At 30.5% G+C, this 23,370-nt stretch overlaps 1 protein-coding gene across 1 annotated transcript in view; it reads left to right on the plus strand.

Annotated features, from left to right (window-relative positions):
• LOC107444320 (cell adhesion molecule Dscam1-like) overlaps nucleotides 1-23,370 on the plus strand; it is a 230,960-nt gene that overhangs the window by 17,050 nt on the left and 190,540 nt on the right. The window contains exon 2 of the mRNA XM_087158837.1: nucleotides 7,833-8,153. Within this exon, the coding sequence (XP_087014963.1) occupies nucleotides 7,833-8,153 (321 nt within the window). The remainder of the gene's footprint in view (nucleotides 1-7,832; nucleotides 8,154-23,370) is intronic.

Consider the following 23,370-nt stretch of genomic DNA (forward strand, 5'->3'; position numbering starts at 1 on the left):
CGAGACTACAACAGTCTTATTTTTGATGACTTTTTTTTTTAATTTACTAAAAAACATATTGAATCCTGCATGAAAATATTCAAAATCCGCTGAAATCCGATCATAATAAGAAAAGTAAATATGATCTCTAGACGTCGCCAAATCCTGGAAGATTTAAATCTCTTTTTTTCGAAAAGTAGTTCCAAATCTTGATCTCGAGTGTGACATTGCGAATGTAGCGATTTCCTTTCATGCATAAATCTTTCATTTTCTGGATGGTTAAGCAAATTTAATTACTATAACGGTTTTGAAATAGAAGGATTTAGAAATTAAATGGAAATTGGAATTAGCATTTACAAAAAATGTGCAAAAAAGTAAGTTTGTTCTCTTTTAACGCGTTATTTGAGAATTTAATTCAAATATTAGGCTCTTTTCTTTCTTCATTTTTATAAGTTTTTTAGAGTCGAAAATATTTAATGAGAAAAAAATTCTATTACGTGTTTATACTTCTAATCTTTTCAATTAGAAAACTGTTGAGACTTTTGACAAAATTTCATCTCGACTATAATGCTAGCACAAAAAAGTTTTTATCCGCTTTTTTTTTAATCAAATTATAGAAATAAGTATTATATCAATCCATCTATACTATATCTTTGCTACTTTTTCTTAATTACACATTTTTCCCTTGTCGCTCTTGGACGTGGCTTAAGAGATTTTTCTAAAAAAAATTTATAGTTTTCAATTTTTTTTTGGTCTTCTGCTTCAAGTGTTAGCAACCTATGGTTTAAACTATAAACTAATAATTCCTTAGTTTAAACTATACGCTAATAATTCGAAAGTTAAACTTAAATGCAAGGATAAATGTTGATTAACCAGTCAATATCTCACCAGTGCTATTTTTTATTCAATTCCCCCTCTTTTTATTTTATTTTATAATCGTCTTTGAACAGCCGACCCAGTTTTATGCGTTTACGACTACTAATCTTCGACTCCATAGTCTTGTAATTTTGAACCGAATCCAGAAGACAAGGGAACTCCGGAATCGAGTATTGGGAGAAATTTGCCTTCTTGGAGGACTTTTTGATGGAACTAATCCGTATTTGCGTTACATGGAGAGGAAGACACCGAAAACCTCCCACTGTTAGTCTGACGGCAAGGGGACTCTAACCCATGATCCGAACCATAATCCATGACCACTGAGAATATTTCACGTCAGCAATGTGGTCGGTGCAAGCCGGATGCGGAATTCGTATCGACTGGGATTGGAACCCGGTTTGCCTCATTGGAAGGCGAACGCTCTATATGTCTATAGAATGTTTAACTTGCGATATAATCCATATATCGGCCAAAATTCTCAACCTCTACACAAACGGCTTAATTTGCAAAGATCTTTAAAAAATAAATATAACTATACTAATAATAGTCTCAGTAATGAAATTAAACATTTTTCAAACCATGGGTTTGAAAACATTTTAATTGATGTTTTGGGTTTTATTAAAAGTAACCCTAAAAACGTCCCCAATTGTAAAAATTACGTATGATTATTAATTAATCTATTTTTTCATGAGGTCTAAAAACAAATTTCAATTTTAAATCTATTACTGACGATTGTATCTATAATATTTTTAAACTTTTTTTTAATAATAGGGGAAATATCAAAAATAAAATTAAATACGGCATAAAAGATTTTATTAACGAATGCATCAATAGTTAATGATCAGTCTAATGCAAATAAGAATTTTAAAACTAAGAGTTTAGTGATTAATCGTAATTTCCATAACGCACTTTTAAATTTTTAGAAATAAATTAAAATAAAATTTAATTCAAAACAGGATAACTCAAAGTTTTTTAAACCTAGTTGAATGCAGAAAATTGCTTTAAAAATAATTATAAATGCAAGGATTTACATAAACTAGACTATTTATTCCAAGATTTTACAAATAACATTTCTAATTAACTTGATTTGAACACAATTCTTAATAAAAAAATAAAAAAACCTTCTTCCTAATCAACTCAATTGCAAATCCACTTCTTTTAGATATACAAAAAAATGAGGAAATTTGATTTGTAATTATAGGAATTTAGCTACAGATAATTTGAATTATCTTTGTAAATATGATTAATGTGAAAGCACTACACTTTTTGATACTTTCCATAATCATGTTGCCAGCATTTAGATATTATTGAAAATAATAAACTTAAAAAAGTGACGCCTTTAGGTTCTAAATTTAGAAAATCATTTCCTACTTCCAAAAATAAGGTTACTTTATTTTTATTCTTAATGAGTTTATTTTTAGTCTTTCCTACAAACATAATTTTTCTATTAAAGGTTTTTATGAAAGGAGAAAAAATATCATTGAATTTTTTAAAATTAATATGAAAAGAAATAAATTATTTTTTCTTAAAAATTTAAATTTTAACTCTTAACTGAAACAAGAAAATAAGTAAAAATTCAAAGCTTTTCCCGTTTTACCGCTACTCATAAAGCTAGTAATAATTTCGCTATTATTTCAAAACTTTTTTCAAACAAATTTTTTCTAATGAATATAACAACATCACTATATAGAAAAAACAGGCAGTGATACTATTATTAATAAAATTAATGCTTTCTACAAAAGATTAAAAACTGAGATAAATAATATAAAGGAGTTTTATATTTGCTCATCCAAAATTCCATAAAACACCAACTAAATTCAGGTTTGTTGTTAGTGGGTAAATAGTAACATTAAAAAAATTTATTTTATTTGATTTATTAAAAAATGTATTTACTTTGAAAATATTCTAAAAAAAAGTGCAATAAAATTAACAAACATACTGAAACATTACTTTTAAATTTTTTTAGAGACATAGATTTATTATAAAGACTGATTTTTTTTTTATCTCAGGTTAATTATTGTTTATTTTGAAATGTTCCTAATGCTGTCATAAAAGAATGCGTCCTGAAGAGATCCTTTAAGTTTGCCCAAACTTTATATATATATATGTATATATATATATATATATATATATATATATATATATATATATATATACTTTTAGAGAATAGTCGGAATTTTCATTTTAAAATTATGGGAAAATAATCAGCAGCAATCTGTCTATCCAAATAAGCATGAAGTTTGTTATAAAGAACATTCTTTACCTTTACGGTTTTGAAACCATTCATAATTAATAAATAAATATGAATGCTAAACTATACAGTTTTTGAACCATTTACAACTATCATGGTTTCAAAACAGTAAAAAGGAAATTTAACTGGACATTGGAGCTAGGCTTTTTGTTGGATAATGGTAATTGGAATTAAGTTGCGGTTGAGTTTATTTTTATCAAATGAATCGTACAATGTGGTTTAATTTGTTTATTTGGTTGTTTTATCTAGGAAGATTCGGGAAAGACTAAATTTTTTTGTGTTGAGCAGCTTTATGATGCTCCATCTATGTGTGGATGAGGGAATCATATTCTCATGCATGACACTCGGATCTCTTGATGTGTTGAAGGGAGTGAATGAAATATTGTGGTGTGGGTGCATGTACTCAAATCCCTGTTAAACCCGCAGGGACATGAGCCCCCTCGATCCTGTTGGGGTAATAAAGAGAGAAATTTTTTATTTATAATATATATATATATATATATATATATATATATATATATATATATATATATATATATATATATATATATATATATATATATATATATATATATATATATATATATATATATATATATATATGCATGAATATTATGCATAATAATATTTCTCTCTTCATGTTAAAGTTATAAATTCATAAAATGATGGGTCGATTCATCCAAAATTTTGAGAAAAAAAAAACCTAATTGCTGTTGTTTTCAGCATTTGAAAATCATCTAAATTTTCTTCACAATTACTCATTTTATAACAACATAAATAATACTATTTTAGTACCAATTATATATCTATATTGTGCATAATAAAAAGGAGCACTTTTAAATCCTATCACCATCAATTTGAAATGATAAACATGGTTACACGTACCTTAGGTTGTACCAAATATTGTGCAATAAGAATTGCACTACAGGAATACGTTTAGGTTGAACCAGATATTGTATAATATGGTTTAGGTTGAACCAGATACTGTACCTTTAAGTTAACCATTAGGTTGAACGAAAAATTGTGCAATAACGATTCTGCAATTAGGGATACGGCTTCTTTTTTGGACTATAGAATCATGAAAATGATATTTATGTTACACAAACGCGTTTAATCAACCTAATCGTATCACCTAAAAACAATTCAACAGTAATTCAATTAAACTTTATAAATAATGATTACCATTCAAATAAAAATGATGAATATTTAGGAAGACTTTTCATCAATCAAATTGAAGAGGATATTCATCAAGATGATAATAATGGATCATTATGATAATAATGGAATTAGTTGGATCTGCCTGTTGCATTTACCAGTGTTTCGGCGAAATGTTTAAAAAAATTAACAGTGTGTAGTAAATGTAAATGCTAAAAGCTTCCACAAACGTCATAAAGACTTATTTTTAATATCTTTTCTGTTTAAATTGTTTAATTTCCGGAATATTTATAATCTGCAATTATATATCTGCAATCTTCATCATTTTAACATATTTTAGTAAAATAACACTGCTTATAAAACATTCGGAAACATTCATGAAAGTAAATTTATTATCTCTAAATATCGTACGTAGTTTATATCAAACACAATATAAAATTTTGTAAAAAAATTTTTAAATGTGAAAGATTTTTGAAAATGGATAATGAAAAGGAAATACCTTGCTGCTAAACAGCCATGCTGTAACTATGCTTGTTTGTGTGTTTGTTTGTTGACTGTCTACCAATAAGTATTTGGACACGAGTGATTGAAAAGAAAAACAAACTTTATTCATAATCTATAGTTGGTAGAGCCTCCACTTGAGGCAATTACAGTGTGAGCCCTCCGGGGCATACTTTCCTCAAGTCCTTGTATGACGGCTAGTGGTATTTTATTCTACTCGGCTTGGAGAAGACATGTAAGTTCCTTCGCCAATTTTGGATGGGTAGTACACCCCTTAATTCGGCGATCTAACTCATCCCGTAGGTTCTCGATAGGGTTCCTGTCTGGGCTCTGGTCAGGCCAGTTCATTCGATTAACCCTATTGGCACCATACCAAGCCTTGGTGACCCTCGCAACATGACAGCTGGCATCGTCGTCCTGGAAGTAACAGGGGTCCACCCCGTAAAACTGCCACAACAACGTAGGAAGCACACTGTAATCCAAAATAGTGCAGTAGGCATCTTGCATGTGACTGATGCCGATGTTGTTCCCTACACGATATATAAAGGCGGAGGGCGTGACGTATCTCAGGACCGCAGATATAGTCATTTGCATAGGTGTCCAAATACTTATTGGTAGATAGTGTATAAGTAAATAACTTTTATTTTGTTTTAAAGGAAGATGATAACAATTTAAGCATAGGTTGCATTTAAAAAATAAGAGACGAAACTAGTAATATAGTTCTGAGTCAGTAATATAGTATAATTGCTATAGCTTTTTAAGGAGGTAATGTAATGAAAATAAACTGCACCACAAAATTCACAACAAGATATATTTTTTTAAAATTTTTTATAAGAAAGTAATCAAGTTTATATAAGTAGTTTAAAAGATCTAACGTAACGGTATAGTTAAAACAGTGGCATTAAGTTTCGTCAGAAAAAATTTCATTTATTTAAGAACCTTTTAGTATACGAATAAAAGGAAACTTTAATTATAATAGTATATTTAGACGAAGTATTCCACAGTTTATAATATATAAAAAATTTATTTATGGATATATCTGTTGCTTAGCAACCACAGGAAAAAATTGGAGATCGACGGGGAAAATGACTTAAATTATGTTAAATTATTTTTGTTACTTAAAAACGGAAAGAAATTTGATAAAATTTCTCCTGAACGGAAGTGTTTGCGTAATTGTTTGCCTAAACACCACAGAGTAATCTTAATGCATCATTTTTCAAACTGTAGATTAAAATATTTTGATCCTCCAGGGGGTCGTGAGTAATTTTAAGCAGATATTGACAAGTTAGTCAATGAAACGCTTCCTTACATTAAGTCCTCGTTATAAATAATTTTTGTTTAAATTTATGTTTAGAAATATGTTTCACATATATGTATTATATAGAGTCCTGTACTCTAGTTACATAGACAGATTTTATGGATTTTTTTCATGAAAAAAAGTATCACTTGAATACAGAAATATCATAAAAATATATTATTGAGAATAGTAAAAACATTTAAATACTTTATTTCATTATTCATCTTCTAATTGATCAAATGGAAATAAAATATTATCATGCTTTAATTGATTGAGAGATATTTTTAATTTAAAAAAAAAACATACTGCTTACATTATTCTATATCATATTATTGCTAATCATTAAGAATATAATAATAATTTTTTCTAAAAACGAACAACATTAATCATCATACCAACGGTTCCCATAAAATCATCGATAACGGCGCACTCAAATCTATTAATTTATTGTATACTCAATTACTCAAAATTAATCAATTATTTCCTTGTAATTTTAATATAAAGTGATTATGCAGCTTTTGAAACAGCTTTCAAAATGGTAAAAACACTAGTTTAAAAAATTCAGTTGTCAGAATTTTCGTAAAGCATTTAATTTTTTGTAGCATAAATAGTTACAGTAAAAATATAAATTCCGAAGAACGTTTGATTATAGCACTGAAAAAATTAAGGGATTAACTATTGTACACGGATAAGAAAAAACTCTTTTAAAATTAGCTTTATTTATTGCAATAATATTTCTGGTAAAAAAAGAAACATAATTTTGCTCGATTTAAACTATTTATCTGGTAACTTTCTCATTCATATGGTAACTGTTTGGTGGAAATTCACGTGTTTAAAATTATGAGTCTCATTACCACACATATAGTACACAATACAAAACTTAGAAATAAATAAATGGATTTTAAGCCACGCTCATGGAAAAAAATACGAAACTTTATAAAATTACCAAATTTTATCGCCTATTTTAAAATCATATATAATTGTTAAATTTTCCTGAATCATTACCAAAGCGTTTCGGTAAAAATTACCGAACTTCTTGGTGTTCCCATAAAGCCGGAAAATTTCAATAATTTATGAATATATCTATTTATTTATTTCCTGTTTTAACTGCCATCGATATTCAACCCAGCAGAATTTTATTGAACCGAAAACAGGAGACAAAAAAATACCTTACTCAAGCATTGGGATACGCTTGCCTGCACGAAGAACAATTTGGTCGAACTTATCCGCAATTGTGCTAAATGGTGAAAAAGATTCTATAATAAGCACGATGACAATGGGATTATACCTCACGACTAATCTAGCCCTGAGGATATTTTGCATAAGTTTTACGGTTTGGACCCCTGTTACTTCCAGGACGAAAATGCCAGCTGTCATGTTGCAAGGGTCACCAAGGTTTGGTATGGTGCCAATGGGGTTAATCGAATGGACTGGCCTGACCAGAGCCCAGACCTGAACCCTATCGAGAACCTCTGCGACGAGTTGGATAGGCGAATTAAGGGGTGTACTACCCGTTCGAAATCGGTGCAGGAACTTACATGTCTTCTCCAAGCCTAGTGGAAGAAAATACCACTAGCCGTCACACAAGGACTTGTGGAAAGTATGCCCCGGAGGGTTCACGCTGTAATTGCATCTCGTGTAGTCTCTACCAACTATTGTTTTATGAATAAAGTTTGTTTTTCTTTTCAATCCCACGTGTCCAAATACTTATTGGTAGATAGTGAATATTAAGGATTTTTTATTCAGAAAATTTAGTGATTTTTTTCTTTACAGCTCAATCATATTCCAATAATCGCCAAAGCCCCACATTTCTGCACGAGCCACCAAATCGACAAGAGTTCTTGAACAGTTCTGGAGCAGTTATTCCCTGCACAGCATTCGGAAGTCCAAATCCAGTAACGAAGTGGCTTAATGAAGATGGCTCAACAGCTGTCGACATTCCGGGTGTTCGCCATGTCCGGCTGGATGGATCCCTAGTCTTCCAGCCATTCCGAGCCGACCAATACAGACAGGACGTCCATTCAGCCACGTACAGATGCACTGCCACAAATAGTTTCGGAACATTGTCAAGTAGAGATGTGCATGTCATAGCTGGTAAGTGCTTATTTTGTATATAACTTCCAAAAAGATCTGCATTAGTAAATTGCGGACGGAGTTGAGAAATCTTGCATTTGGAGTTATTTCCGAATCACGCATTTATTTAAAATTTAGTTGGTTTAAGCCACTGTAGCTCAAGGTATAGAGTGTTCACTTCAAAATGAGATAGCCCAGGTTCGAATCCCAATGGTGACTTCTTAATACGAATTTTACTCAATGCTCGCACAGACCACAGCGCTAACGTGAAAATATCCTCAGTGTTAGGCAGACGGGCTAGTCATGGAAGGTTTTAGTGGTTTTCCTCTCGATGTTGCGCCAAATGGAAGTTAGTTAATCAAAAAGTCCTCCACTAGAGCTAGTTTGTCCCAATGATTGATCCAGGAGTTTCCTAGTCTTCTAGGTTGGGTTTGAAAATGCAAGTCTACAGAGGTGAACATTGACAGTCGTAAACTCAGAATTGGATCAGCTGTTCAACGCCGGTTTTAAAATAAAACATTATTTAAATTTTTAAAATATACTTTATACACCAATAGTGTGAAACCTTTACACATTCAGATTTCAGGCTTAGGTTCTATACGCAAATTATTTAATTCTTTAAAACATAAATGGTGCTATGTAATTTCAAATTATGATGATTGTTAGTTTATACATATAATTACCGACAAGCTAAACGAGGAAACTTTCGTGGTTTTCTATTCTAAGTAAGTCAAGGTCAGCTCAGCTTCATTCAACTGAAGTAGGCAAGTTGTCCTGGAAATTAACTCACGTGTTTCTTTGTCCTCTGAGTGAAAAATCTGAAGAGTGAAAAATCTTCTAAATAAACTTTTCTTTATTTTCCCCTCTCTGTAACGTTATTATTATTCAAAGAAGGTGACCGAAACTTAGCTCATAATATTTTTTGTCTACTGAGTAAAGCTTCTAATTATGATTTATTTCCTTTATATAGATCAGCTGTTTGCAGACGCAAGAAATTAAGTAATCAGTGTCATTGAATTAGATTATGCACGTTTTCATATTTATGAGACCCATGATTTTTCAACGGTGTGCAGTGGTTCATAAAAAATTGCGCATTTACTGCATGGATCAGCTGTTTATTGTTTTTAGCAAATAAGTAATCAGTATCGTTAGATAAGAAAAAACCGTCTTTTCCTCATTTAAGAAATCTATAATTTTTCAACTGAAAGGAATTGTTGATGAAAATTAACGAATTTACTGTACAGATTAGCAGTTTATGTCTTAAGCAAATAAATAATCAATATATATTGGTTAGAGGACGTTTATTCCTGTATTTAAACGATCCATAATTCGGCAACGTTGAGGAATTGTTAATTGAACTTGGTACACTTGCTGTATGGATGAATTACTTTTCGTCGTTAGCAAATATGTAATCAATATCGTTATCTAAGAGATTCATAATATCATGCATTATTTTTCGACGATGTGTCAATTCATGTAGCGATTACTATAATAAAGCAACTCGTTTATGAAAGACGAGTACCGCTTATCGATTTTAAATTTAACAACCTACATCAAGCGCCAAAATGCTTTTTGAAATTTCACTTTGCGTAATGGAAATTATAATCCCTTCTCTCCTCTCATTTACCTTTAATTCCCTTATGAATCCATTTGAATTCAGCGCCAAATATTTAAATGTCCATATGCTCATTAAAAATCCACCGGGCACAGAATCATCGAAGCGAGTATTTCGACAATCCGCATCCTCTAAACGTTCCATTTGCTGGCTCCAAATGAAAGTTGTCGCCTAAATTGCGAAATCTCCGAAGTCATTTACTGTTGGCAACTGCATCGGATACTTAACAATCGAAAACTTTAAACCCCATGTGATAAATTACACAACTTCTGGTTGTAATTAAGTCAAGAATGGTTTTGGTCTAAGTGTCGTTTGCTGCTCAAAGGGATGGGAGTTGAGAAAATTTCCCTGAACTCGGGGATTAATTATCAAACCCTTGGAAATAATAACTGACGGTTTAACAAATCACAACAGAGTGTCGCAAGCTGTTACCTTTTGTGCCTCTGGCGTTATTGTGCCACAGAAGAGGGCATAATAATTATGGGGGAATTTAAGTTTCATTAATTTAGAATAACATTTGAAACTCTAACTGAATCTGAAACTCGCCTTAACATTTTAAGCCAATGTATTTTTAATTTACATTATTTATTAGGGAGCCCTGCTTCCTACTCGCTTCAGGCACCGATTCCCTTAATTGTTGAGTAAGTTTGTTGATACACATACTGTTAGATATAAAATGTATCAGTATTTAATTGAAAGACTTCCAAATATCTTATTTCATTAATTTCATAAGGTATCGAAACTCTAACTGAATCTGAAACTCGCCTTAACATTTTAAGCCAATGTATTTTTAATTTACATTATTTACTAGGGAGCCCTGCTTCCTACTCGCTTCAGGCACCGATTCCCTTAATTGTTGAGTAAGTTTGTTGATACACATACTGTTAGGTATAAAATGTATCAGTATTTAATTGAAAGACTTCCAAATATCTTATTTCATTAATTTTATAAGGTATCGAAACTCTAACTGAATCTGAAACTCGCCTTAACATTTTAAGCCAATGTATTTTTAATTTACATAATTTATTAGGGAGCCCTGCTTCCTACTCGCTTCAGGCACCGATTCCCTTAATTGTTGAGTAAGTTTGTTGATACACATATTGTTAGATATAAAATGTATCAGTATTTAATTGAAAGACTTCCAAATATCTTATTTCATTAATTTTATAAGGCATCGATACTGTAAGGATAAAATATAAACTATATCGTTTTGCTCAGTTGCTACTTAAACATAATGTAAAGAATTCTAAGAAATAATAATGAAATAAGTAGGTACCTTTAAATGAGATACCATGAGAAATTTTAAGAAATTTTGATTACTGTTTTCTTAAAGGATCCATACATGCTATGGAATGTCATAGAACCATACCATGTCATGGAACCATACCATGTTATGGAATGTCATAGAATGCCATGTCATGGTACCATACCATGTTATGGAATGTCATAGAATGCCATGTCATGGTACCATACCATGTTATGGAATGTCATAAAATGCCATGTCATGGAAATATACCAACAACGTTAGATATTAAGGGTAAAAATAACTTTTTATTAATGCCAGGCTAGTACAAACTAAACAAATCCGGGTCTTTCTTTTTAATTAACGAACGTGATTTTCTGACCTCATAAGAATACGCCGAAAAATTTTGAGAAATTGTTTTCGATCATTAATTACTATGAACTATGATTACTACATACTAGACTATGAATGAAACTGTGAAATTTTAACTACCTTCAGAAGTTAAAGAAAATATAACAAATATGATTTAATTCTGAAGAATTCAGGGATTGGCGACAGCCAAATAACACAGTATTTATGATATATGTGTGTATATACAAAAGGATATCTGTGTATATATACAAAAAATAGTTATGATATCTGTGTGTAAATGCAAAAGGAAAATAAGTTAAAAATATATCAAGGAAAAAGAATTGGGAAAAAAAACGGATTCCATTGAGGTTGTAGGATTCTGAGGGAAAAATGGCTTTTTTTTTACTTCGACTTGCATCAGGCTGTAGTGCGAATGAAGAAGAAACAATGAAAATATTGGACGAAGGTATTATTCTCAGAGAAACATATTAAATCTATGATAACTCAAGATGTACTTTTAATTCATCAAAATATTTGCTCCATTGTAAACAGAACATATATTCAGTTACATGTTTAAAATACATGTTATGTTATACATCCGTTTTGTACTTTTATATGATCTATTTTACCTGTATGAAAAAAACATACTGAATATCTGACATTGAGTTGAGCTTTTTTATCGCATATTATGAAATTTATAAATTTAAATTACATTTATTCTTGCATTAATTTCTAGATTATAAGTAACATTTAAACAAATCGATGATGTTTAAAAATTCCTGATTGACCTTAGCCATCTAATATTTCCATTAAGGGGGTTATTCATTTACAGCTTCTGTTGCAGAAATATAACAATAGATTATCCGAAACAGAATTTGAAACCAAAATCAATATTCCGAACGCATTCAGTCACTTTACCCGTTCGTTCGAATACTCGATATCTATATTTAAATGAACCGATATTGAGGCCAACGTATCATGGACACAGGCAACCATTTAAAATCTTTTAGTGATTGCTAAATGAAGAGTGAATAGCCCCGAAGTCCCGAAATCTGAAACAGGGGTGCACCGAGTTATCGCCACAAACCTTTACGTAATTAATTCCGCCGTCGCTACCGACGTTATCATAAATTAATGATTTACTAGGCATGTCAGCTCCTGGAGAACAAGACTCTTATCTGATGTAGAGAGTGCGATGGGAGAAAGTTAACAAATTTTATGCACTTTTTAGTACTTTTGTGCACATATTTGGCGTCCGTGGAAATTGATTACTTATTGATACATATTTTTTTAATATTTGCTTCAACGCCATCAAATGCTGTTAATGGAGCTTACATTTTACTCTATTTATGGGAAAAGCTTTATTATATCTTTTAACGGGATCAAGATAGAACAGGGTGAGTAGCCAGATTTTTCAATAAAAATTAAGCACCTTTTAAGTACTTTTTAAGCACTCCAAAAATATTTTTTATTACATTCCAAAGCAAAAAATCATATTTATGATCCGAGCAGCAATAGAAATTATTTTTTTCTATCTTTTAAATATTAATTTATGAACATAAAGTGAATAAAATTCGAAAAACATTTTCACAAACTTCACATAATGACGATAAAAACAACTAGTACCGGATAAATATTGCAGAGAAAATTGTGAAAATCATGCATTTTTTTGTAATTTCGAACGACAATCGGCACGGCAAAAAAAAAAATCTCTTTTTTAAAAGATAGAAAATTAAGCATTTTTACAAATCTCGAAATAAAAAAAGGGTACCTTTAAGGGCTTTTAAAAAATGCAAATCAAAAATAAGAACCTTTAAGTGCTTTTTAAAAACGCTGCGCACCCTGTAGTAATAAAAGAATTATTACAGTGCAAAAAATATTTTCATTTGATTTAAAAATTATATACTCAGCTTAAGTTGAAATCTAAATCCAAATTAATCACACGTTCCTAGCAGTTAGCTTTTTATTTTATGGACATAAAAAACGTAGCTATTTTCTAATATTGTCGATAAAAACGGGTATAATCTATGTAAAATTATGTCTATGTAAAATTATGTGTTCGATCAAAAGGTATCTCGAGATAGAATCAAGTTAGCACGTCTCATATACTAGTGAATTGATGTTTAATAATAGTAGTGGTAGTTACGACACAATACTGTCCCACCAGAATTTAATCAGGGATAGAATTCGATGAACGGATACCACTAGTTACTGTATTTGTGAGTGACCGGGAGAGCTGAATTAAGGTCACCTGGCTTTGTGTTTTAGCCATGAGAGCTGTATTAAGTTCATGGCTGTGTGTGTGGTAATTCCTGTGTCGCTATGAGCAGTCGAGTGTGTGCAGGATCCCGTTGTGTATAAATGAGACTGAGAAGCAACAGCGCTAAAAGGACGATGACACAGTCACAAATAACAAGCAAAGTGTTCAATCGAAGTAGGCGTGATCGCATCACGTCCGGGTCACCAATCTGAGGAAAGACCATTAGACAATACCAACATTCCTCTATCAAAGGGTACTTCAAGATTGAATAAAGTCAGCATGTCTTATATACTAGTGAATTGATGTTGGTAGTTACACCGCAGTACCAATATTGCGAATATTCTTCCGTATGCAGGCAGCACATGAGTCATACGTAAATTAGCACTGAGCCTATTATCACCTCTTAATAAATGGAAATACATAACGAATTAAAAAATACTGACTTTAATTATAAAGTCATTTGGATTTTTTTATTTATGTATTCATTTTCATTATGACATGAAGTTGCAGGTAAAATTTTTCTTCTTTTAATTTGGAACCATAGATTATTGACGTAAGTTAATAACGCTAACCATAACAGGGTGCGTAGCCAAATTATTCAACAAAAAATAAGCACCTTTAAGCATTTTTCAAGCACTCAAAAATATTTTTAAGCACTTTAAAAAAATATCCTAATTAGGCAGGGTTGGAAAGTTTTTGACAATCGACGGTTTTATCTTGTTTTAACAGTCATGTCAAAAAAAAAAAAACCTTTTGGCATTGATTTTGACAATTGTCAAACATCATGAAATTTTGAATCATGCAAAACGAATAGCGTTTTCATCAGGGTTGGCAGGTTTTTGACATGTGACAGTTTTTGACAGTTTAAACCATGGTTTAAACCGTCACGTCAAAAACCTCACTGTCAAAAATGTCGAAAATGTCAAAAACCTATATTCATATGTGAAATTTAATTAATACATAAAATTTATATATTTTTTAAAGAATAGTGTTTCTAAATATGTTCTAGAAAAAATAAATTTAAAATTTTGAAGAAACACTTATATTTTGAATAGTAACCAAAATCTTGTACTTTTGAAAACTCACATCTTTTGTAATATTATGTATTCATTTTCATGTGTTATTGAAAATCTGCAGTGATATTATTAAGAAATTTATTTATAACCAAATTTAGTGTATAGTATAGATTATACTAAAAATTAGACATTTTTAAAGATAAACAATAGCAGTTTTGTACATTAGACATCTTCTTTTAAAGAAAAATCATTTTAATATTCTCTTAAATCTTCTTAATAATCTTTTTAACATAAGACAATACAAATTTAAGTGCTTTCTGTTAAATACACAGAGTAGTTAGTGTCGATTTACAGTATATTCAGCCTATTCATTTACTATGCTGAAAATTTAGTTTATCCAAATACTTGTGAATTTCATTTTGCTGAATATGATCAGGGGTCTGTTTAGAAGAAATTTGGGTCCGTTAACGGACCCTTCACAAAATATCTTTTCATAAAAACGGACCCTTCACAAAATATTTTTAATTAAAAACGGACCCTTCACAAAATGATTTTTCTTTTAATCGGACCCTTCACAAATTTGTTTATCTTCATTATTATTTTGTTAATCGAATAAACCCTTTCCAGGGCAGAAAACAAGAAAGATGGATGTAAACGAATTAAGTTTTGTCTTCGGCAGACGTTTCTTCCATTATTCGTCCGAAATTAATATTCTGCGTTCAGCAGTATAGGCTAAATACCAAATTGTATGTTGCATCTCTAATTTAGAAGCAGCAATTGTTGTTTATTATTTAAAATTTAATTTTTTTAATTATAATTTTACAGTGTTGAGCATAATCTTGTATGTCTATACAATTTAAAAACTCCTTGAAAATTTTTTTTTGCAATAACGAACCCTATTTGCACAAATTCATAAAAGCGGACCCTGATTGAAAGAATGTGAGTAATTTTTTCACAATTTCGCGAAAAACGTACCTTTCACAAAATGTCTGGACAGACCCCTGATGATATAGCTTTGTTGAATATCTAAATATTCAGCTGTTGAATAATTACTTCTTGCTTTCAAGATATGCATTATTTATATTCTTAATACAAGTGGAGAAAAAAAATTAGAGATAAAAATTGTTTTAAAATGATAAGTGTAATAATTATAAATAAATATAATAAACAATATGAATTATATTTATCATTATTCATAAATATAACTACTTTTAAATTCAAATTAACATACTGGATAATAAAGATATTCGGTATAACATTAAAAATTTTTTTTTATACACTTGTATCTTATATCAAGTTTGTATTTATACAACATAACTTGTAAGTTCCTTATAAATATTAGTTATATGTATGTTCCTTATATGTCAAAAATGCATAGTAATAAACTTTTAATTTTCTTAAGTATCAAAAAGAAAGAAAAAAAATTTAAATATAAATATTTAAACAATTTTTGCGCAAAAATTTTTCTGCACATGCATTTGAATATAAATTTCTGAGATTTTAAATCTGTTATTTTACCTTAATTTTAATTAAACAATATTTTAAAACCAGCTGATTACCTATAGTATAATTAAATTTCAATATAATGCATGGCAACTGTTGGTAGTTTTGAAGTTTTTATATTTTCTTGGCAAACTTCAGTTTTTGACATTTTTGACGGGTTTTTGACGGTTTAAACCAGTATTATACCCTTGTCATGTCAAAAACCACTTTTTGACGTCAAAAACCCAACCCTGGTTTTCATACACTACGGACTGACTATACGCCGGAATAGATTGGGGTTGAATGAATTGTGAAAATGTTGAATAGAACAATGTGAACTGTGTCTTTTTGCATAATTCGAAGCGAAAATCAACATAGTAAGGGAAAAATCTCATTTTGAAAAAGGGAAAATTAAGCACATTTTAAAAACACCCAATGAAAAATGCACCTTTAATTGCTTTTTAAAAAACGAAAATAGATAATAAACAGCCTTAACATGAGATTCCGATGTAGCTTCCCAGATAGCAGTGAAAGGTTGATTTTAACGTCAACAACAATTTTCATCACAAAGCCCACCATAAGCTTAAAATAATTACTAACCACAAATGTTTATAAATGATTAGCAAATAAACCATGATTGAAAACAATGTTATATAATCTTGAAACCTAAATTTAACTATCCTGGTTTACGCGCTATGAGGTTTGCATACATAATCAACTCTCTTGTAACAAAATTGAATCTGACTTTAGGAAACAAAACTAGAAAAACCTTTTGAAATGTAGTTTGAATCATCGTTCGTAAATCAATCAAAGAATGTGCTCTCAAACTGAGGATAAAGTTTGCTTCTCAAGGTTTATTTTAAATTTTACGCTCATCATTGTGAAGCACGTTTATTTGCACACTCTCTTATATACACATTCTTTAACAATTTAAAAAGGTATGGTTGATATGATTATTAAGTTTTTAACACAAATAAAATGTTGCATTTGAGAGCCAGGATAAAGCTAGAGCGGAAAAAGTTAAAAACAAGGTATACAGTAAAAGCTAAAAGATAAGATTTTTTTTGTAAATTTTGTAGCATGTCTTTATTCAATCTTAAAGGAAACAAACGTGGCATACTTATATTTCTACTAAACCTTGAAAAAAATTAATTAGTCAACCTTTCTATATCAACCAAATGAAAATGAAAATACAACCTTCGCCGTAAGGTTGACTATGCCTGCTATCTGCGATATTTTTGCTGCTGCTATCATTCTCACTAATCGCGTTATGGGAACACAGAACGTTCAAAACAAAATCATTCAATCATTTTTAAATTTTAATAGAATACTGATAAGATATTAAAGTATAAAGTATTAATGGAATAATAGGTATAATAAGGTATTAATGGAATAATAGGTATAATAAAGTATTAATGGAAGTATGTGTACATTGTGCTTTAGAAAAAATAATATTTAATGTTCAAGCTATAGCTAAAAGCATGGTTTTTATTTGTTGATAATTAAAAAGCTCCTTGCTACCTAATTTAATTTTTTTAAATTAAACTTGTACTCAATACGTTGTCTGTAGGTATTTAAATAAATTTAACTGGTTAATTAACTAGTTTTAACTGGTAGCAAACCATATAAAAATATTACTAACCTAGGCATTAAATCTTTACTTTGTCACCAAAAAAGTCTTCGAAAAACACGCTTCAATAATTTTTGTTCAATTAGTAGAAAACTAAATTAAATTAAGGTATAGATTAAATCAAATGCATTTAAAATTAAACCAGATACATTGAGGAGAATCTAAAATTTGTTACAATATGACAAAAACTGGTGCGCAAGGAAAGTTTTGAAGTTGTGAAAACATTGAAAAATTCTATCACGAGAATTCAATTACTTTGCTAACGAGATGTATACAAATACATAATGATGTATACGAATTCAAAATCTTTTAATTCGTTAAGGAAATATACACAGCTTCAAAAATCAAAAAATAGATTTTTGAAAGATTTTTTTTGAATTTAAACTTCCAGTATCCCCTTATAGCTCAATTTCATTGAGCTTTTCGTAGCCAACGCAGAATAAGAAATTTAATCGCTTTTATGACGAACATGCATAAACGTTTTCCATAATACAATTAACACAAATCAAGCAACTTACAGACAAACAACAGAGAGATTTACAATTATTTAAAAGGCACATGTACACGGAACACTTTCACCTTTCTATTATATTTACTTACAATACTCACTGTCTTTATTACGTAGCTAGAGGCTACTCATTTCTGCCCAAATTACAACTCAGTTTTTTTCAGCTCGTCACCATCCAAAAGGGAGAAGAGACATTTAATCGGACATAAGTTTGAGTTTTTTTTTTAAATTTTTTTTCTTTTACCCATTGGCAAAATGGGTGTTGTTTTCGGTTTGATGGAAAGCTCACCTTATTTGGACGTCATCACACTTTTCGACTGTGTCAAGTAAACAATGCGCATGCGTCTTCATTGCAGGAGTTGCTATGGCGACCGCTGCTGTTAGATAATTTTCTTTTAGAATTCTTTTTTTCACTTTTAATTTTGTTATGCATTAAGTTGGCGAGTTTAGTTTGAGTTTATTTAGAGCGATGATCCCATAAAACAGATTATCCCAAACAACTTATAATAACTATTTTAAAACTACATACAAAGGAAACAATTTAATTTTTCAATTTATTTTCTCTCGCAACAGTCAGAGTCTTCATTACGTATCTTAGATGCTGACAGCAAGCTTTCCGCTAGAATTCCCTTCCAAAAACCCAGCTTCCATACAAACAGTATAATGTTTTAAGATGAAGTCGTGGCCACCGACTATAATGACTAGATAAATAATTAGCAGCAGTGAAGAATGTGTGTCCGCCTCCGAGTTCGTGATTAATTCTCTTTTGAATTAACTCATTGTTATAGTCAAGTCTAGTGGAGTTTTGTATAAACGGCAGACAAAACAGTAGCTGCTAAATTAAATTCCGCGTATTCAGATATTCGAATACGTAGAATTTGCGCATATTTTGGATTGCATTTTCAACACAGATAAGTATCTTTCTTTTGTTAGAAGTTGGTTTGCTTAGCATTAAATATTCAAGTCACAAATCTAGTGTGAGAAAAGATAATAAATTCCAGCGCGATCTATAATTTGTAGCTATTATTCATGACTTTTGACTACCAGCTGTTTTGATAAATGAATGTTGTTTAAGTAATAAATCATTGTGCATTGTAATGATTTTATTAATAAATAGGTGATTCAAAAATATGTATGTGTATTTAAATTTTATAAGTTATAGATTTGAAATATTCAAACTACAAACTTTAGATAAGTTTTTACTTATTAAAATGATTGTACTGTTATCTCTCAAATTTATGTTTAAGCTATCCAGTGATCAATATAGTAACTTTTGTAACAGTGTTACCCAGGTTCACAAAAAAATCAATCAAGGATATACTTGCAACATTAAACATTTACAAGCAATTTTATTGATATTAAATATTTCCAAGCGAAAACAAACTCAAATCATTTCTAAATGCTAGTACGTAGATATCACATATGTGCAAATTATTAGTTACTTCAGGTTTAAAATTTAGCAATACGAAATTATATTTTCAATAAAATGCATTAAAAATATAAAGCTCAGTATTCTAATATTCCAAATCCAGTAAAAACAATTAAAAATAAAAGGCACACTTATCTTGAAATCTAATAAAAGCAATTAAAAATAAAAGGCACAATATTCTCTAAATCCAGTAAAAACAATTAAAAATAAAAGGCACATTTTTCTTAAAACCTACTAGAAGCAATTAAAAGTCAAGGTAAATTATTCTTTTAAAACTATATTACTTATTAAAATGATAGAAAAAGGCTGTTTTTATGGATTAAGCACTACAAATATTTGATTTTGCATCAAATAATACGGCAGATTGATGAAACATGTAGATGAATCTAGTCTTTAATAATAAAAGCATAAAACTTGGCACGCATGTAGTACCACTCATATGATGCTCTTTAATTTTGGATGAGAGGCCACCTGGGATTTAGCCCATAAAAATTCAAAATAACGGCAACTGAAAATTTTTGCTGCGCTCTTTTCGAATATTTTTGACGATTTTTGATTGATGTATGTTAAAGAAATGGCGAGCATTTGATATTTGTAGGAATGCAGTTTCCTATTTTTAGCAATTTAAGTAACTTGGGGACATCATATACTCCATGATCGCTTCGCTTACCTTATTACTTCTCAATCATTTTTCTCCCTTGACGATAAACAGATTGTTGTATAATAAGTATTATGCATCATTCTAATTTTAATAATACTCGCTCTAAATAATAATCACTCTTTTTGTATAAAATTGTCAAAAACGAGAGACGTGAGTCAAATCTCCAATTAAGCGTGTTCACGTTAAAAGTATACTTTTAACAACAATGTAAGTATACTTACATTATATGCGTGTTGAACCTGACGAGGAATCGAAAATAAGTTTGCGCTAAAAGAAATTCATGTTAAACCTGTTCATGTTAAACTTGACGGAGTACGTCTGTACACATACATATCATTCATATTTTTCTTTTTTTATAGGCAGAATAAAAAGAAAAATAAGACTTTAAAAAATGTCTGTATAGTGCATAAACTTATAAGTCTCTTCGATATTGCGAAATATAAATAATTGATGGCGATGATATCATTAAATCTATTAAATTAAGTAGAATGAGATGGGCCGGGCATGTAGTGAGAATGAGCCCAGAACGAACAGCATTGAGAGTCTCTAATGCAACCCCCTCCAATAAAAGGCCAAGAGGAAGGCCCAAAAAGAGATGGAAGGACTGTGTGGATGAGGATTTTGCCATCCTAAAAGTAAAGAACTGGAAAACAATTGCTGGGAGAAGGGCAGAATGGGAAAAGCTTCTGAGGAAGGCCCAGGCTCACAAAGGGCTGTCGTGCCAATGTTGATGATGAAATAATTAAAAGAAGCTAAGTGGAACGATTTCATGAGTCAAGAAGACAAGGCCTAAAATTCTTCGGTGTCCCGCAGAGAGTAAACGCACGCGAATAGAATTTTCATTCTAAATTTATGGCAAAATAACCAGCAGCAGTTTGTCCATCCAATTAACAGTAAAGTTTACTGTAAAGAACATTTTTTACCCTTACGGTTTTAAAACCGTTTGCAATTAATATGCTTAAAAAATGAATACACAATTTTACGGTTTTTTAAAACAATTTACGAGTAGCGTGGTTTCTTAAACAGTAGAAAAGAAATTTAACTGAACATTAGAGATAGTTTAGCAGCCTTATGGTGCTGCCATCTATACATGAATGAGAATATCATATTCTAATAGCCCTGGGTGGGAGAGGATAGGAGGTCATGACACTGGAAAATCTTCATGCGTTGAAGGGAACGGAGGGAATATTGTGGTGTCAGCCCTGGTACTCGAACCCCCGTTATGTCGGTCAAGAGATTTACAGTTTAGCCATCTCGTCTATAATATGTATCCAACTGCTATGAAATAAGTGGTTTGAATAGGTGGGCCTAGTAGGTGAGAAAAATTTTGGTTGTTAACCGTATTTGGTGAACGCAGTTAATATAAGCAGTTTTTCTCACGGTTAACAGTTTGAATACCATCTTATTTATGGTTATTTGACTGTTTTGTCTAAATATGATAAAAAAAGAATTAAATAAATTGTTCTTTAACCCCTTTTGTTTCGAGAACAGCGCATGGAAAAAGGAACTGTTTATAAAACAATTTCTGATTTGTTTATGTAGTTTAGAATTGCAGGGTGCTTACCAAAGACAATGTATCTGCCACGTCGTGATGAGGCAGAAATATATTTTCTTGGAAGGAGTGGGAAAAGGATTGCAGGAGACATGTTAAAGGTAATCTGCTACCTACTGTATATTGGACGATAGACCTACTCAGCAAAGATAAATTTTTTTCAGGCCCAGATGATTATTGTTTTTCAAATCTAGGTCAGGGGTCTGTCCAGAGATTTTGTGAAAGGTCCGTTTTTCGAGAAATTGTGAAAAAATTACTCACATTCTTTCAACCAGGGTCCGCTTTTATGAATTTGTGCAAATAGGGTCCGTTATTGCAAAAAAAATTTTTTCAAGGAGTTTTTAAATTGTATAGAGATACAAGATTATGCTCAACACTGTAAAATTGTAATTAAAGAAATTAAATTTTAAAAAACAACAATTGCTCCTTCTAAATTAGAGATGCAACATACAAATATTTGGTATTTAGCCTATACTGCTGAACGCAGAATATTCATTTCGGACGAATAATGGAAGAATCGTCTGCCGAAGACAAAACTTAATTCGTTTACATCCATCTTTCTTGTTTTCTGCCCTGGAAAGGGTTTATTCGATTAACAAAATAATAATGAAGATAAACAAATTTGTGAAGGGTCCGATTAAAAGAAAAATCATTTTGTGAAGGGTCCGTTTTTAAGTTAAAATATTTTGTGAAAGGTCCGTTTTTAAGTTAAAATATTTTGTGAAGGGTCCGTTTTTAAGGAAAGATATTTTGTGAAGGGTCCGTTAACGGACCCAAATTTCTTCTAAACAGACCCCTGTAGGTAATTGTCTATTTCGTTGTGATAAACATATTAACAAAAGTTCTTGCATCAATCTACAGTAGCTCTATAGCTCGTCCAGACGTGGACTATACGGTTAAGGGTTTTGCAAACCTAGGTACGTGTCCACGTCTGGAAAAAAAAGTAGCTGTATAGCTTGAAAATAAAATGTTCGGATGTTTTAAGGAAATTATTGACGTTTAAGAAAAAAAAACGATGAATGAGAAGCATTAATGGGAGTTGGCGAAAGGAGCGAGCGGACAGTGGAGCATCCTATTATTTTTTTTCTTAAACATTGATTTATAGTGTTTCTCTGTTAGCAGAGCCTTCTATTAGGGAACACTGTAATTAATTACGAAGTTATTTATACTTCATTTTAGCAGAGTTTTTATTTTCATTCACGGAATATTTCACGAGCAGACAAAATTGAACATGATGCTTTATAAAATAAATCGAAATTTACAAAACATCGAATTATTTTCTAAAGATGTTTTTATGAGTGGTAAACAAAAAAAAATTGTAGTTATAAATAAATTGAATTTACACATTATGTAATTAGACAAGTGCATTAATCTTTTAATTTTAAATTATATTTTATTATAATCCAAAATTCTAAATTCACAAAATCTTACTTTAAAAAATTAGCTGTTAAAATAATGTATCGATTCATAAGATTAACGGTGGAATAGAGA

This window comes from Parasteatoda tepidariorum, chromosome 3 (assembly GCF_982258835.1).
Source record: "Parasteatoda tepidariorum strain Cologne lab strain chromosome 3, Ptep-v5.0, whole genome shotgun sequence".
Classification (NCBI taxonomy): domain Eukaryota; kingdom Metazoa; phylum Arthropoda; class Arachnida; order Araneae; family Theridiidae; genus Parasteatoda; species Parasteatoda tepidariorum.